Source organism: Sorex fumeus, unplaced genomic scaffold (genome assembly GCF_029834395.1).
Source record: "Sorex fumeus unplaced genomic scaffold, SorFum_2.1 ptg000128l, whole genome shotgun sequence".
In the NCBI taxonomy this organism is placed as follows: domain Eukaryota; kingdom Metazoa; phylum Chordata; class Mammalia; order Eulipotyphla; family Soricidae; genus Sorex; species Sorex fumeus.
In genome coordinates this window covers 49234007-49251995 of record NW_026606185.1, presented here as the reverse complement: position 1 = coordinate 49251995, position 17989 = coordinate 49234007, and the positions used below count along the sequence as shown (strand labels likewise).

Sequence of the window (17989 nt, the reverse complement as noted above, 5' to 3'; positions counted from 1 at the left end):
ATGCTGGAGATGGTGGTGGTGTATACACCCTTAGGGTCTGTACCAATTACTCCCAGTTTGGTGCTTAGGGATCATGTGGTATCTGGCATTGCCAGGGTCTCTTGCATGCACAGCAACTCTTCTATTCATCTCTCTGGGTCCACCTCAGACATATTTGGGCCTATCTTAGGCCTGGGACAAAGCCTAGAAATATTCTGTAGTGGTTAGAATGACAGATATGATCTTGATGTAGTCACCAGGCAGGTCTGGTAAATAGCAGGAAGTCTTTGCAGTCATACTTACCTAACTCTAAAATTGCCAATAAGTCTCAGTGTAGCCTCGTTGCTTTTGTGTTCATGTAGCTCCTATTCACAAGCTGGAAGCTCCTTGTGTTATGAACCAACAAGACTGCTATAATATTGAATTAGTGACGATAACTTCATCCTCATACTGTTGAGCCAAGTCAAGGTTAAAAGTTTGTCCCTGAGCTTTATGGGCACCCATCTGTGCTAACTTTGTAACTCTGTGCTGGTTCTGTATCTCCTTTCAAGCCCCTGGGCCTTGCCAAGACCATCTGGACTGACTCCCTGATAAGTTATGGCAAAATGTGCCTTGACCCTGAGAAGTGCAAAAGAAATCATTTTCTCCCTTTCAATCAGATGACTGCAACCATACCTTGTCCCCCTTGCTTCTTGTCAGGAAGTGGGGTAATGCGTTGTTTTACTAGATTGCAGTTAATCTCATATGCTTTTGACCACTGGAATGTAGCTTTAGAACATAAATGTGATCATATTGAGTCATTTGTTGAAGGTTCAAGGCCCCAACCTACTGTGCAGTGAATGGATGGAGAAATGAAGCTTTTTGTCCATTTCTAATTTGCTCTTGGTAACTCTCGTTGAGTTAAGGCATACTCAGGCACAATGCATGTAAGGGATGGATTGTGTTACATTCATCTTTTGATTTGCCCAGAGCTCTTACCTCACACAGAATGTCTATTGAACAATATTCAACATTACCAAGAAGTAAAGTTAGGCGTAAGGAGAAGAAGGTAAGATGAAAAGCAAGCCAAGACCATCAAGTTAATGGGAGAGGGCCAGAATTAGTATCTTCACTCTTTCATTCATCAAATGGGAGGCCAACTATTTCTCACTCATTAGAGTCAGTTAAAAACAAGTTTTATGGGACAGAGAGATTAGTACAGTGGTTAAGGAGCATGAGGGACTGGTTTCAATCTACCCATACTGTATATGATCATCTCAATCCTTCCAGGAGTGATCCCTGACCACAGAGCTAGGACTAAGCCATGAACATTGCTGGGAGTGGCCCCAAAACAAAACCAAAAAAAAAAAAAAGAATTAATTTTTTGGTTTGGGGACCGCACCCAGCAGTGCTCAAGGGTCACTATTTGCAGGCCTTGGGTGATCCTCTGCAGTGCCAGGGATGGAAGCTGGGCTGGCACTGTACAAAGCAAGTCTCTTATCTGCTGTACTCTCTCTCCAACTCCTCTCCCAATTTTAAACAATAATTATTTACTCAATAAACAAGTACTTACATAAATTGGCATGGGAAATAAGAAGAAATCAGGCTGTTAAAGACTTAAAATGTAATATATAGATTTCAGGAACTTTTTTGTTTTTGTTTTTTGAGTCACAGCAGGAGGTGCTCAGAGCTAGCTCTGGGCTTGGGGATCACTCCTGGTGGGCTCTGGGGTCTTTATAGGGTGCCAGGGATCCAGCCCAGGCCTGCCAAGTGCAAGGTAAACCCCCTACCCACTGTACTACTAGTCAGGCGCTTTGGGAACACTTTTCTGAAGAAGTGATACTTTTGTCTTCAACTCTTGTGGATGAACAGGTGTTAAAATGGGAAATTATTCCTGACCCTGAGAATCTTTAACAAGTGCTTATTGGAAGAGGAAAGTGGGGGGAGGGGGATTTGGTAGAAACCAGGCAAAGGGGGCATCTTCTGTACATTCTATTAGTTCTTAAAAAACTCCACCGTGGAGTTGGTCCAGTGCCTGGGGGCGGGGTGGGGGGGGGTGGGGAGGGGAGGCCATACTGACTCAGCAGGTCACAGGGGCCAGCCAGCAGCGTCCTTCTATCTTCGCTGCCCTTGGCATTTCATTTTTGCCTTATCAACTGATTTTTCCAGATCCCTGATCATGTTTATGTTTGCTTTTTTTTCTTCACCCTTTTGCTTTGGGCATCATACCCAGCAATGCTCAGACCATCTGCGGTGCCGAGGACCGAACTGGGGTCGGCCGCGTGCAACGCGGCGTGCCAGGCCGGCGCCCCTCGGGCTCAACTCCCTTTGCAGTCCCTGAGTTTGGGCCCTTTGGAGGGTGGCGGTGGGGTGGGGATCAGGGCCCTTGCGCGCGGGCTCAGCTCTCCAGTCTACCCCCAGTCCCATCGCAACTCCGCAGCCCCTGACATTCAGTCGCCCTTCCGAGTAGTCGAGGACATTAGCAATTCAAAGCGGTCGGTCCCAGCCAGCCGGCACGGTCCGGAGGGCACCGCGGCCTGGCCAGCGCTGTCCCCCACCTACTCTGGGGTGGGTGACGAGGGCCACCTGGCCCGCGGGCACCGCCACCGCATGGGAGGGGACCCTAAGAATTTCCCTGTCATGCTCCCGTCAAGAGACCCAGCGAACCCCCACCCCCACCCCGCTCAGACCCTCGGGTAAAAGCCGAAGCCCTGCGGGCGCCGTGGGGGCGTGGGGGCGCTGGTGGGGGATGGGGAATCGCGGGCGCGAGCACTCGCGCGCGTGTGTAAGTGCGTGCGCGCGGGTTGGCGGGGAGGCGCGCGCTCGCGGTCGGGCGGCGGAAGGCGCGGGCGGAAGGCGGCGGCGGGCCGGGTGGGCAGGGGGCGCCGCGAGGGGCGGGGCCGCGCGCGCCGGGGGCGGGGCCGGCGCCGCTCACGTGACGGCCCCGGCGGCGGCGGCGGCGGCGGCGGCGGCGGCGGCGGCGCGGCGCGGCGCGGCGCAGCGGCTACGGCGGCGGCGGCGGCGGCGGCCGCGGCGTCTTCGGCGGCGCCCAGTGCAGGATGGTGTTGGAGGCGCCGGCGGCGGCGGCCGTGGTGGCGGCGGCGTCGTGGGCGGCAGCGGGCGGGGGTGCTGTGGCGGCGGCAGCGGCGGCGGCGCCCGCGGGTGGTAGAAAATGGCGGATTTCGAGGAGTTGAGGGTAAGCGGGGGGCGCGGGAAGCGGAGGCCGCCGCGGGGGAGGGGAGGGCGCGGGAGGCGGGGAAGCCGCGGCGTCGCCGTCGCCACCCGGCTCCGCGGGGACCGCTCGGCCGGGGCCGCGGCGCGGCGGGCGCGGGGGTCCCCGGGCGCCCCAGGTGGATGTGTCCATGGCGACCCCACACGCGCTTGGTCGCTCTCGGGGGCGGGGTGCAGCGTTCGCGCCCGCGGGCCGGCCAGTCCGCCTGCAGGGCTCCGCCGCTGGAACGGAACAGCCGGCCCAGTCAGCCCCGCGGATCGTCTCCTGCGTCGCTCGGTCCCTGAAGGCAGAATTAGGTCCTTGAAGGGCCGGGTTCTCCCGAGTTTGCGGGGCGCCGCCGGGGGTGTGTGCGCGCGCGCTCTCTCTCTCTCGCTCTCGCGCGCGTGTATGTGTGTGTGTGTGCGCGCGCGCGCGTGTATATGTGTGTGTGTGTGTGTGTGTGTGTGCGCGCGCGCGCGCGCGCGTGGAGTGTGGAGCACCGGCACTGGAGGAGGAGTACTTGAATGAAGTTGGTCGCTGCACCACAGCCGTGTGATCCGGGTTGCCCGTTCGGAATGAGAAAGGAGTTGGGTGAAAGGGGCCTTTTTGTATTATTTATTGGCCGGTGGCGGAGGGGGAAGGGCGAGAAGCGTTGGGTCTGGGTGAGGTGTGGGCTCTGGGGTGAGGAGATGGGCTTTGGGGTGAGGAGATGGGCTCTGGGGTGAGGGGTGGGCTCTTGGGGTGAGGGGATGGGGTCCGGGGTGAGGAGATGGGATCCGGGGTGAGGAGATGGGCTCGGGGGTGAGGGGTGGGCTCTGGGGTGAGGAGATGGGGTCCGGGTTGAGAAGATGGAGTCCGGGGTGGGCTCTGGGGTGAGGGGTGGGCTCTGGGGTGAGGAGATGGGTAGGAGTGAGGGGGGGGCTCTGGGGTGAGGAGATGAGATCTAGGGTGAGGGTGAGGAGATGGGTCCGGGGTGAGGAGATGGGGTCCGGGGTGAGGAGATGGACTCGGGGCTGAGGGGTGGGCTCTGGGGTGAGGAGATGGGGTCCGGGGTGGGCTCGGGGCTGAGGGGTGGGCTCTGGGGTGAGGAGATGGGGTCCGGGCTGAGAAGATGGAGTCCAGGGTGGGCTTGGGGTGAGGAGATGGGTAAGAGTGAGGGGGTGGGCTCTGGGGTGAGGAGATGAGATCTAGGGTGAGGAGATGGGGAGGGATGGGGCCCGGGGAAGCCTGTGGGCTGGACGTGGGCAGAAGCCCCCGGTGGCATGCAGGGGCTGGTTCTGGTGTGCAGACTATCTGCCCTCCCCTCCCCCCATCCCCACCCCCACCCCCACCCCTTCCCCTACCCCTACCCGCCACTTCCAAAGGGACTGATTTGCTTCCAGTTCAGAGGGAAAAAGCCTTTGCTTTGCACTCGTGGTTCTTTGGGGACCGTGATCATGGGCCGGGAGCGGTCCTGCAGATGGGAAACCAGAAACTCCAGAGCCCCAGCTGTCAGTCAGTTCAGAACACCTGTGGAGCCCTTGAGCCAAACTGAGCCTTATCCAGCCCATTCCTGGTGAAGGAGGCAGGTTTGAAACGAAACCTATTTTCACCCGAGTCATCTCTTTATTTATTTTGGTGTGGAGTAAGTCATGTGTATATGCCGGGGTATCTCTTCCAAGTTGCTCTGTGAAAACTTGTCCCAGACTTATGTCTGACTGACTCTCGCAGCAGCTGGGCAGGGCTTCGTAAGAAAATCATGCTTGTGTAGGACGGAAAGGTGGTCAGTGCTGAGGTCAGAGAGGAGGAACCCTGGGTGGAAACCAAAGATACTTTTCTCTGACGTGTGTCTCTCCCTTTTGTAAATCAGCTTTTTGCTCCCTAATTTGATAGAAGGTGCTCCTGCTGCCCCCTCACTTATATTAGACCCGCAGAGACTGACAGGATAGGGCTCTGGTGGGAAGGGTATGGGTAATGTGGACGTGAAGAGCGTTGCTCATCTCAGGGTTGGCCTTGGCTGCTTCTGCATTTAAAGGTGAACACTTTTTTTCCTGACTTATAAATTTATTTTATTTTTATTTAAAAATATTTTTATTGAATATTTGTGATGGGCCATTACAAAGCTATTTGCTATTGATTTTCATTCATGCAGTGGTCCAACATTCATCCCTCCACCAGTGTACATTTTCCATCACCAATGTCCCCAGTTTTCTCTCACCATCCCCCAGTGCTCCCCCGCAGCCTGCCTCTGGGAGGCATCTGCCCCCTTTCCCCCCCTCCTTTTGTGCATTATGGTTTGCAATACTGGCAGTAAAAGGCTATTGTGTTAGGGCATTCAGTATTTTTATCAGGAAGATAAAGTTGGAGTAGCTTTTTTAACTGGGTGGCAGCTTTGGGGTATGGATGTGACTGGTGAAGCTTCCAGAAGACTAGGGAAGTGGGTAAAGGTACCCCATCCCGACCCTGAGAAAGCTTGGAGATTTCAGTCACAAAACCCACATACCCAAGTTTTCAGCCGATTATATCTCAGTGCGGTCTGTGTGGAGATGGTGGATTCTGGCCAGGGGCATGATTTTGGATTGTGGAAGCAAGTGGATGCTGGGGGTTCTGCTTTGAGAGGGACCAGGCTTACCCGCTTGCCCTCCAACCTTCGGTTTATCCTGTGAGGGTCTGAGATTAACTGCACTTTTGGTCTCTTTCGAGATTTATTTATGAATCTCTGAAGTAAGGTTGATAAATGAGCTTGTTTAGCTGAGCCGAGGTAGTTTGTGGGCGTGGCTCCCACATGCCGTACTTTTTTTGTAATTTCTCAGGAGTTGTTGGGTTCTGGCCAGAGGCACAGCAGAATCAGGAGACCTGAAGGCACCATCAGGCTGCTGATGCAGGTACAGGTTGACCTGCTGGCAGCATCCCATCCTTTAAAGGTGACTCTTACTTCCCTCCAGTCCCCTCGATGGTGCCAATGGTAGTGCAGTACATACATTAAATGTGCTCCTTGCATGCCTGATTCTATAAGCTCTTGACATTCATACTTAAATTTTTTTTTCTTTTTGTTTTCCTTTTTAAACTTTTGATTTTTTAGGTCCTACCAGTGGTGTTATGGGACCATCAACCCAGCATTCTTCATGCAAGTGCTTCACCCCTCTGAGCCTTCCCCCATCCTTACATAGAACTTAAATCTCTTTTGTCTTGGTTCTGGCCTGTGGAGATTGAATCCAGGGCCATGGGCATTTGAGGCTTTCATTGTGCCTAAAATTGGGCCACATCCTCAACTGTAGTTCACATAACTTTGTGAAGAAATTAAGGCACAAAGAGAGATTAGCCTATTCTGGCTTGTGATATGAAGAGTATAGGAGTCTTAAGATTTTGAGTTTTAGGTGCTCTTCAGAATCTGACTTGTGTGGCTGTTTTCCTTGGGTCCAGTGGCACTCTGTGCCATCATCCTGCAATATGTGAACTAAACTGTTAAAAAATCAGCGCCCTTTTGTGTAGTGTGTGCTGTTGGAGGGATAACAAGACAATTGGCGAGGGAGGAAGGAAGGGGAATACAGCAGGGCTTTCTGAATGGTCTCTGCTTCTGGTGTGCTCTGCGTATCTGCAAGTCATGTCAGTGAAAGCATCAGGAAATGTCATGGACTTTGTTGGCGAGTTTTATGTCTTCCCTTTTGTTTTTGAGCCAAGCCCCCTGACTTTTATTTCTTTGTTGGCTAACTTGTTTAAATACCTTGATGGCTAGTGGATCTGGATACTATATATTTGGCTGGTTATTGTACAGAGAGGATTCTTACTATCTTGCCCATTGTCATTCAGAGCCCTCACTGCTGGTGGGAAGACTGACTAAGCAGAGGGGGTCAGTTCCAGTTGATGCTGCCATTTCCTGTATTGGAAGTCAATTTGAGGAGAGGTGATCAATCCTCTGGGTACCGTAGTTAACTCCTTTGGTATTTTTATTTTTTCTTTTTCTTTCTACTTTTTTGGGGGGATCACACCCGGTGATGCACAGGGGTTACTTCTGGTTCTGCACTCAGGAATTACTCCTAGTGGTGCTCAGGGGACCATATGGGATGCTGGGAATCAAACCTGGGTTGACCTTGTGCAAGGCAAACGCCCTAGACTCTGTGCTATCGCTCCAGCCCCTCCTTGGTATTTTTTAATCTGGGAGATAGTGAGGTTGGTGGTGATGGTTTTTTGATGAAGCAACCAAGAGAATTTTAAGGCTTCAGGTTTTTTTGAATGCGGGACCTCCCAAGCAGTGCTCAAGGGATCAAGCAACCTATGTCTACAATATTCAGCTAATTAGTCTTCTCAGTGCTTGGGCTCAGTGAAACAGACCCAGTGATGTACTACTTGGTCCCAGATGTGAGGGGGGGGGGGGTCCCTTTGACTAGTGCTGATGGTTCTTGGGGGTCTACCTGCAGTGCTGTCTGAATGGGGTGTGGATGCCTTGCTGGGAATCGAACTTGGGTCCTTGGAGATGCAAGGCATACACCCCTCCCTGACCCCTGACAATAGCCGTTCTTAAGACTGTGAGCTGGTCCCAGGAATCTTCCTGTACAGCATGGCAGCCATGTACTTAACCACTTCACTTCAGTGACCCATAGAGTCCAGCTATGCTTCTCTTCCAGTTCTGAAGCATTTGCTTGACTGAGCTTAGGGGAGGGTCTCCTGTTGTGATGAGTTAGCATCACATTTTATCTCTAGATCTTCGAATGAGGACGTTTTCAAAAAAGATCCTGTATAATCAAGCGTGCTCTCATAATGCCTTATCTGTTTAAAGCTTTCAGAGTGTTAGGGAAGAAATGAACTTAACCCATCAGTTGCTTGTTTATATATAATACCCTGCCGATGAGATAGTTTACGAATTAACTTGTCTTTTGGAGGAGAGTGTTGAGGGAGGCCTTGTGCTAAGGGGATCATATCTTGGGAATTGAACCTGGGGTTCAGTCATGTGAAGCTTATATGCTCCAACCTTTAAGCCATCGTCCTGGTCTTTGAGTTAACTAATGCATTAATCTGGCACAAGTCCGTACTTAGATCTGATGGCCTGGATCTGTGTCTCTGCCCTGCTTCCCCTCACCTCCTCCCCAGAAAGTCTTTAGCAGAGCTAAGTAAGTATAGAAGTGAAAGGCAGCTGAATAGCCGGTGTGCAGGGCTCTCCCATCTCTGCGACTCTTCTCCAGCTGTGGCACTTCCTATGCTTAGGCTACTGAAGGCAGGGTTCCTGTTGTTCTGCCCAGAGACTGGACCCTGGGAAGACAGGCTGACTCAGGTTGGATCTTAGCACTGTATCTGGTCCTAGGGGGTGATTCCTGAACACAGCTGGGTAAAAGGCTGCAGCTAGTTTTCTCTCCCTTATGTTCAGAACTGGGGGTGGTAGGGAGGAGTGCATTGTAATAACAGCTTTCTTTATTTTTGGTTCTCACGCCACATTCAGTAGTGCTCAGGACCTACCTACCTCTGCTGCTCAGGGGCTGTTGATTGAGGATCACTCCCAGCATTGCTTAGGGTACCAGGTGGTACTGGGGATCCAGTCAGGGGTTTCTGCATAGAAAGCAGGTGCTCCAGTTCTTAGAGTTGTCTCCCCTAATCGTTTTATTGGGGACAGGGTCCTTGAATATCTAGGGGTGCTCAGATCTTACTCCTGACTCTGTGCTTGTCTATTTTAATTTTTTCATGGAGGTATTTGCTTGAGCGGGCCCCGTAACGTCTCCATTGTGAGTCTTTGGCATATTGAATACAAATTGAGGAATAACGGGAGGACAGTGACAGTGACATTGAGCTATTAATCTGCATGTGATCAAGTACAGAATTTTAAAATGTTCAGTGTTTTTTACTTTGTTAACTAAGCTGTGTAACCATCATTACTGATTCACAGTTCTCTAATTCTAGAACATTTCTGTTACCCCAAAGAAGTCCCTTGTCCATTAGCAGTTAGTCTTTATTCTTCCTTTCCCTCAGACCTTAGCTTTCACTAGTCTTCTCTCTCTGGTTTATCTTTTTCTGGCTATTTCATGAAATGAGTAGAATCACAGCTATGGTAGTGTCAGGCTCTTCTCACTTAGCATCCCCTTTTCAGGCTCCGCCCCCATTAGAGCCTGCATCAGCACTTTATAGTGGATAGCCTTTTCTTATCCAAAATATGAATATTTCACAGTTTATATACTCATTTCTTAGTTTGTGGACATTTGGAGTTCTTTACACTTTTGCTTAGTATGATCTTTCACATATAATATACCAGTACTTGGAACTCATTCTGGTGGTGCTGGGAATTGGACCCAGTGCCCCTGCTGGCAGAGCATGTAAGTTTTAGCTTTTATATATGTTGCTGTTCTTCAACCACAGTTACCAGTCCACAGAAGTTTCCTGCACTCTGCCTGAAATTTCCCTCAATCAGGTCATTGCAACAACAGATACTGCACTGATGAATTGTAATTTTATGGGGTCCTGAACAATAGAGCGGGTAGGGCATTTGCCTTGCTTGCATCTGGTGGGAGTTTGATCCCAGCATCCCACATAGTTGCCTGAGTGCTACCAGAAATAGTTTCCTGAGTTCAGAACCAGGAATAACCCCTGAGCATTTCTGGTTGTGCCCCCACCAAAAAATTAAAACAAAGAAGAGAAGGAACACATGGAGGGTGCGGGATCCCGGAGGAAAAGAAAAAAGAAAAAACAGGTTCCAAAAAGAGCCGAGAGCACCGGCAAGTTCCAGATGGAGTAGGTGCCGCATCCCGCCTCCCCCAGATGGAACCCCGGTGACCAGAAGCCTCTACAAATACAGCTCGAGTATGCGGGAACGAGGACTTTTTCTCAAAACATCTCTCTATATACAAAGTGATCAATGAGAAGTAAACCACCCAATCTTTCTCCCTGAAAATCAGAGTTAAGTTTGGAGCATGGCCACAGCCCCAGAAACACAAGGACTTAATGCAGAAACCAGCAGCTTAGAGCAGAAAAGTGAACGGACGATGAGTTAACCCAAGCCATCATTTCTGCCCAGAGGGGAAAGGGTGTTGCCCCATTCGCCCTCTCTTCTCTGGAAAGAAGGATGGCGGCCGCATGGGAGCCTTGTGGACAGCAGGTATGAGCCGGGGGTGTGGGGGCGACTAAAACCTCATGGGAAGGGGGGCGTTCCAGTCCGTCCTTCACGCCCTACCGAGGTCACCAGTCACCCCTCACGAGCGGCTCTCCAGCACGGCCACGGCCCCAGAAGCACAAGGACTTAATGCAGAACCCAGCAGCTTGGAGCAGAAAAGTGAACGGACTATGCGTTGATCCAGGCCATCAAGTCTGCCGGAGGGGAAAGGGTGTTGCCCCATTCGCCCTCTCCTCTCTGGAAAGAAAGATGGCGGCCACATGGGAGCCTTGTGGACAGCAGGTATGAGCCGGGAGTGTGGGGGCGACTAAAACCTCATGGGAAGGGGGGCGTTCCGGTCCGTCCTTCACGCCCTACCGAGGTCACCAGTTGCCCCCCACGAGCGGCTCTCCAGCACGGCCACAGCCCCAGAAGCAGAAGGGCTTAATGCAGAACCCAGCAGCTTGGAGCAGAAAAGTGAAAGGACTATGCGTTAATCCAGGCAATCATTTCTGCCCAGAGGGGAAAGGGTGTTGCTCCCTTCCGCCCTCCTCCCTCTGGAAAGAAAGATGGCGACCACATGGGGGCCTTGTGGACAGCAGGTATGAGCCGGGGGTGTGGGGGCGACTAAAACCTCATGGGAAGGGGGGCGTTCTGGTCCGTTCCTTCACGCCCTACCGAGGTCACCAGTTGCCCCCCACGAGCGGCTCTCCAGCACAGCCACGGCTCCAGAAGCACAAGGACTTAATGCAGAACCCAGCAGCTTGGAGCAGAAAAGTGAACGGACTATGCATTGATCCAGGCCATCAAGTCTGCCGGAGGGGAAAGGGTGTTGCCCCATTCGCCCTCTCCTCTCTGGAAAGAAAGATGGCGGCCACATGGGAGCCTTGTGGACAGCAGGTATGAGCCGGGAGTGTGGGGGCGACTAAAACCTCATGGGAAGGGGGGCGTTTCGGTCCGCCCTTCACGCCCTACCGAGGCCACCAGTTGCCCCCACGAGCGGCTCTCCAGCACAGCCACAGCCCCAGAAGCACAATGACCTAATGCAGAACCCAGCAGCTTGGAGCAGAAAAGTGAAAGGACTATGCGTTAATCCAGGCAATCATTTCTGCCCAGAGGGGAAAGGGTGTTGCTCCCTTCCGCCCTCCTCCCTCTGGAAAGAAAGATGGCGGCCACATGGGAGCCTTGTGGACAGCAGGTATGAGCCGGGGGTGTGGGGGCGACTAGAACCTCGTGGGAAGGGGGGCGTTCTGGTCCGTCCTTCACGCCCTACCGAGGTCACCAGTTGCCCCCCGCGAGCGGCTCTCCAGCACGGCCACGGCCCCAGAAGCACAAGGACTTAATGCAGAACCCAGCAGCTTGGAGCAGAAAAGTGAACGGACTATGCATTGATCCAGGCCATCAAGTCTGCCGGAGGGGAAAGGGTGTTGCCCCATTCGCCCTCTCCTCTCTGGAAAGAAAGATGACGGCCACATGGGAGCCTTGTGGACAGCAGGTATGAGCCGGGAGTGTGGGGGCGACTAAAACCTCATGGGAAGGGGGGCGTTTCGCTCCGCCCTTCACGCCCTACCGAGGCCACCGGTTGCCCCCCGCGAGCGGCTCTCCAGCACGGCCAGGACTCCAGAACACAGAAACCAATTTCTTAACTATCTGACTTTCAGTAGAAATACTTCCAGGGTCAATAGGTAAAAGAGCAGAAATCCAAAACCAACATTTAATTCTTGAACCCAGCCGTAGAAAGCAAATCACTTCACAATGCTTTTTCAGCATGTCTGATTGGGGGGGGGGGGGGGGGGTAAACTCTAAATAATAGTGGTGAATCTTTTATTGAAACAATGAATCTAATCAAAGCAGATAGAGTGTTAACTAGAATTCATCTGCCTCACAGGGACGGGGAGGGGTGGGGGGTGGGGTTTTATTGGGGTTCTTCATGGTAAAAAATAAGTATTGGTAAAGGGAAATGTATCTGATATTTGCATGACTGAGACATAAACCTGAAAGCTTTGTAACCTTTCCCACAGTGATTCAATAAATAAATAAAAAAAAATTAAAACAAAAACCAAGTAATTTTATAACGTTGGAGTTAATAAACTATATATATTTTTTGTTTCTGTCTCAGCTTTCATCTGACCCAGGAAATGTTTCTCCTATTTTCTTCAGTCCACAGGTAGAACACTGATATATGGGGTTTTGGCAAATTTTGAGTTGGTTTTGATTTGTATTTGGTATGAGGTAAGAATTTTATTGTTGTTAGCTAATTTTCTCAGCATCCTTGAAAAGACAATTGAGTCTTTGACAGACTCTCGTCTTGCCAGCTAGTCTCTTTTAGGTGCCTGAACTTAAGGTCACTGTATAGTTGAGTTGAAATGATGGTGTTGTGTGGCTTCATTTTATAGTCCAAACTCTTCTGTTCCCTTCTCTTTCCCCACACCCCCACCAGTTGCCTTTATTTATTTATTGTTTTTTTTTGGTCCACACCCTGTGGTGCTCAAGGGTTGCTCCTGACTGTGTGCTCAGGGATCACTTCTGATGGAGCTGCGGGAGAACCTTTTATGTTATTAAACTTGTATTCCCTAAAGGAGAGATAAAGCCTGCTTGAGTGAGAAGAGCTCTGGGAAATAAATTTTAAAATAGTATCACATTGAGTTTTCATCTTATTAACCAGTCAGCTTTTCTTTTATGTCTTGATCTTTCTTGTTTTGTTTTGGTGCCACACCACACTGTGCTCAGGTATCACTGCTGAGCAGGCTTGGAGGACCATCAGGGATGCTGGGGATGGAACCATGGCCGGCTGTGTGCAGGGCAAATCTTACCTGCTCTGTGTCTCTTCGGCTCCTGTATTGACCTTTCTTGACTAATCAGAACAGCTTGTTTTCTTGGGCTGGTGTACAGTGGCATTTTGGGGTTATTTTCTGTTGCACTCCTGAATTAGGTCTGTGGTTTGGATCCTGGACTGCTGGGATTCAGTCTTACGTAGTTTTAGATGAGCTGTGCTGGTGACGAATTTTCTGAGTTACTAAATATTTGAGCATGGCTTGCTTCTTTCCTGGTTGAAAGTTGTTTTCAGGCCTTAAAAACACCCATTATAATGAGAAACCTAATGCTGATCTGATGGTTGGCCTCTTGTAGATACCTTGTTCACAGTCTTTATGATGACCTTTTTTTTAAAAAACAAATTTTTTTTGTTTGTTTTGGCACATGGGCTTCTCCCTGCTTGTTGGTGGGGTCTCTCCCCGTGATGTTTGCTTGATCCTACCGCCAGGGATTGAACTGTGCTATCCACGAAACATATGAAACATGTGCTCTTGCTCCTTGAGCACCTTCCTCTCGGGCCTCAGGGTGAGTAGTCACCTTTGGTGTTGTAGGAATGTACCCAGTTGTCCCTTTTCCTTCCTTCTGGTGGGCACTGAAGAATTTATAAGGCTCTTCAGGTCTCCCTCTCACTCTCCCACACCTAGTAGTTACTCAGTACCTATGGTATGGTCCCCCAGACCTGCCAGGGGCATGTCCTGAGCACAGTGGAGTGTGGCCTTGCATGCAGCCATTCCAACCCCAACCTATGGTATGGTCCCCCAGACCCGCCAGGGGCAAGTCCTGAGCACAGTTGCTGTATGTCCTCTTTTGGACATTTCAGTGCGTGCTTAGTGATAATAATTTCCATGTTCATGTTCCCAGTGAGTAGTGATATTAAGCCCCTTTTGATATACTTAATCATGATTTGTGATGTCTTTTGTGAACTGATGTCTTTTGTGAACAGATTTGCCAACTGATTGTGAACTTTCTGCTTGTTTTAATATTGGGTGGCCCATCTTTCTCACACTAATTTATAGGGCTTCAATTGTCTATCCCAGATACATGTTGTGTATTGTATTGCTCTTACAGCTTGTTTAGCAAATATCTTCTCTTTTCCCCAGTCTTAAAGGTCTGTTCAGTGTTCTGCTTGACTTCTCAACCTGTGTATTTGCTCTTCTGCTGTTGGCAAATATCTTCAGGGAGAAGAGGCATGATGCCTCTTTTCCCTGCAGTTTTCTTTCCTGCTGTCTCAGCGCTCAGGCCCTCAGATCTTCACTGCCAGTGGAGTGTTTCATGCCTTCGAACACATGTTCCAGTCTTTATTGGGATGGTTGTTCTCAAACAGTTTAGTCCCCCATAGGGGATATAGAAGTAGGTCAGATCCTCCTGCCTTGTTCTTCAGGGGACTTCCTGACTGTTGGCTGTGTCATGCATTTTAAATTATGTTAAACTTAAACACACACCCTATCTCTTTGGGGTTTTTTTGATGAGGAATGTGTTGAATCTGAATCATCTGAGAGAACTTACTTCTTAACTAGGTTTTCTTAACTGTAGACCTAGTAATCTCCATAGTAGTCTCCGAGCTTAGACTTTGGTACATTTCATAGTTTTTGTCAGTAATATAGTTGCAAACAACTTGTGAGATTTAGTAGTATGCATCTTTTGTATCAAACCAAAAGTGTTATTTCAAAAAATATTTTATCTTGGTGGTGTATAGAAGTAGTTGATTTTTTGTAACCACTTCTGCCCTGCTCCTTCCTAATGGTGATGAGTAGAATTCTCTATGATTTTTCTGTTCAGACAGATCTCTATGAATGATAGCTTTTTGTTTCTTCCTTTCTCATTCTTATGCCTTTTCCTCCCTCCCTCCCTCCCTCCCTCCCTCCCTCCCTCCCTCCCTTCCTTCCTTCCTTCCTCTCTTTCTTTCTCTTTCTTTTTTTTCTGCCTTATTGTGCTGGCTAGGATCTCCTGTACAGTGTTGAATAGAAGCCATGATGGGGCATCCTGATCTTGTTCCTGATTGTAAAGGGAATGCTGTCAAAGTTCTTTATGTTTTTTTTCTTTTTTTTTTTCCTTTTTGGATCATACCTGGCAATGCTCAGGAGTTACTCCTGGCTCTGTACTCACATATTACTCCTGGCTGTGTGTGGGGGACCATATGGGATACCAGGAATTGAACCCATGTTGGCCATGTGTAAGGCAAGCACCCTACCTGCTGTACTATAGCTCCGGCCCCCAAAGTTCTACAGTTAAGTGATGCTTGCTGTGGGTCATTTTTTATAGATAATCTTTTCAGGTTAAGGATGTTCCTCACTATTACTAGTTTGTTATTACCCCCCCCCCCCCCAAAAAAAATAATGGATTGAATTTTGTTTATTTAGGTTTGTTTTGTTTTGGGACTGTTCCTGGAATATAGTGCCAGGAATGGGTTGGAGCGATAGCACAGTGGGTAGGGCGTTTCGAACTCGAGTTCGATTCCTCCACCCCTCTCGGAGAGCCTGGCAAGCTGCTGAGAGTATCTCGCCCACACGGCAAAGCCTGGCAAGCTACCCGTGACGTATTCGATATGCCAAACACAGTAACAAGTGTCACAATGGAGACATTACTGGACCTGCTCGAGCAAATCGATGAACAACGGGAGGACAGTGACAGTGACAATGCCAGGAATTGAATTGGGGGGCACCGGTATGTAAAGAATGTACTCTACTCTTCCATGTTCTCTCCCCATTCCTGATGTTGAATTTTATCAATAGGTTTTTTTTTGTTTTTTTCGGGGGGGATCTTTTGAGAAGATTATGGTTTGCTTTTATAACCTGTGAACCCGATGTACTACACTGATTTTTCTAATATTTAAACCAATTTTTTTCCTGTGCTAAATATAAAGTCAACTTTCATCTGTCTCTCTTTTTCTCTCTTTTCATTATTAGACTAATTTTATTTATTTATTTATTTTTGCTTTTTGGGTCACACCCCGCGATGCACAGGGTTTCCTCCCGGCTCTGCACTCAGGAGTTACTCCTGGCGGTGCTCAGGGGACATATGGGATGCTGGGAATCGAACCCGGGTCGGTCACGTGCAAGGCAAACGCCCTACCCGCTGTGCTATCTCTCCAGCCCCAATTAGACTAATTTTAAAGATAGTTAATTTAGTATTTTTGTTTTAATAATTTGTGCCATGAACCTATAATTAAAAACAACACAGTTTTCCTTCTTTGAAAGAGCAACATAAAAATTGAAATGGTCTTTCGTGTGTTTGGCAAAACTTCCTTGTAAAATTGTCACTTTTCTTTTTGGGATATTTCTTTATCCCTAATTCATTTGCTTTGATTACAGGGTTGTTCATTTTTGTTTTCTTTTGGGGTCACACCCGGTGATGCACAGGGGTTACCCCTGGCTCATGCACTCAGGAATTACTCCTGGCAGTGCTAGGGGGACCATATGGGATGCTGGGATTCGAACCCAGGTCGACTGCGTGCAAGGCAAATGCCCTAACCGCTGTGCTATCAGTCCAGCCCCAGGATTGTTCATATTTTCAATTTTCACACTGTTTTTGCTAGATGATACTTTGGTAGAACATTGCCCCTTTCACCCACATACTTCAATCCTATGGCATTAAGTTGTTGTATGTGCAGTTAATTTCTCTTCCAGCCCAGTTTTAGTTTTTCAGCTACTCTTTGGGCAGACCTTGGGCCATACTTGCTTTTTTACAGTTTATATGTGTTGAATGGGGATTGGGCCATAGCAGGCTACATCTGACAGTGCTCAGATCTACGCCCTGTTCTGTGCTGGGGAATTTTTCCCAGTTATGCTCTGCGCTAGGGGATTGCCATACTAGGGATTAGGCTGGGATGGACTGCATGAAGATAAGCACCTTAGCCCCTGTATTGTCTTTCCAGCCATTTATGGCCACTTAAAAAAACAGAAAACTTCCCTTCTCTTTCTGAGCTCCCTTGTAGACTATCGACCAAACATAATTGCCACTCAATGCCTCTTTTGCAAACCACAGCACTAAAAACGAGAGAGAGGGAAATGCCCTGCCACAGAGGCAGGGTGGGATGGGGGCTGGGGGGTGGGAGGGATACTGGGATCCGTAGTGGTGGGAAATGCGCACTGGTGGAGGGATGGGTGTTTGATCATTGTATGATTGAAACCCAAGCACAAAAATGTGTAAGTCTGCAACTGTACCTCATGATGTCTCACTATTTTAAAAAAAAACAAAAACAGAAAACTTACTGGTTTATAAGGACTTTGCAATGAATTAAATGTCTTTTTTCTTTTAATGCTCCTTAATATATCTTTTATCCCATTGATTAATTTTGTTGTTGTTGTTGTTTCACTCTTATACTTTCTTTGGGCTTCTTTCTTTTTCCAGTTACGAAGACACCTATCTTAGTAATTTTAGCATTTTATCAGAAACATTTAGGGTCATAAAATTCTACATTTTGGTTTCCCTGAATTACAAGTTTTCATGCGGTGTTATTTTTCACTTGTGAATATTTTCCCCTTATGAGCTTTATGAATTACTTTCCAAACACATGGGAATTCCTTTGTGATCATTTGATTATTGATTTGTGATTGCATTGTATTTAGGTAGCATAATATATACGATACCAGAATCTTTAAAATCTTTGGACACTAATTAGTTCTTACAATTTTTGTTTGCATTTGAAAAAGCACGTGTTTTCTAATTGTTGAAGTTTTATATGTTGATTATTGTGTTCAAATCTTATATCTTTAGTTTTAGATAGCAGAGAAATGTTAATCTTTAACCAGAATGATGTTACTGTAGTTTATCCTTGTCCTATAAGGTTTATAAGTATATTTTTCATTGCTAACAATGCATGAGATTTAAAATATATTTTCCCGTTGAATTGAAACTTTTTCAGTTCATATTATTCTAATATCTGTGCAGATCTGCTTTTTCTGTGTTCAGTTAATAATGTTTCCTTTGTTTTGAGGTCTACCTGTCAGTGCTTG

The 17989-nt window shown here is 48.6% G+C and overlaps 1 protein-coding gene across 10 annotated transcripts in view; it reads left to right on the top strand.

The window, feature by feature from the left end:
• Positions 1 to 2967: 2967 nt before the first annotated feature.
• Positions 2968 to 17989, top strand: part of PIAS2 (protein inhibitor of activated STAT 2) — a 64929-nt gene continuing 49907 nt past the window's right edge. For 9 of the 10 annotated variants that reach the window (XM_056138473.1, XM_056138469.1, XM_056138468.1 and 6 more), the window contains exon 1: positions 2968 to 3154. In XM_056138473.1, coding sequence (XP_055994448.1) covers positions 3131 to 3154 — 24 coding nt within the window. In that variant the 5' untranslated portion in view covers positions 2968 to 3130. The remainder of the gene's footprint in view (positions 3155 to 17989) is intronic. The other variant, XM_056138467.1, reaches the window with a different exon arrangement.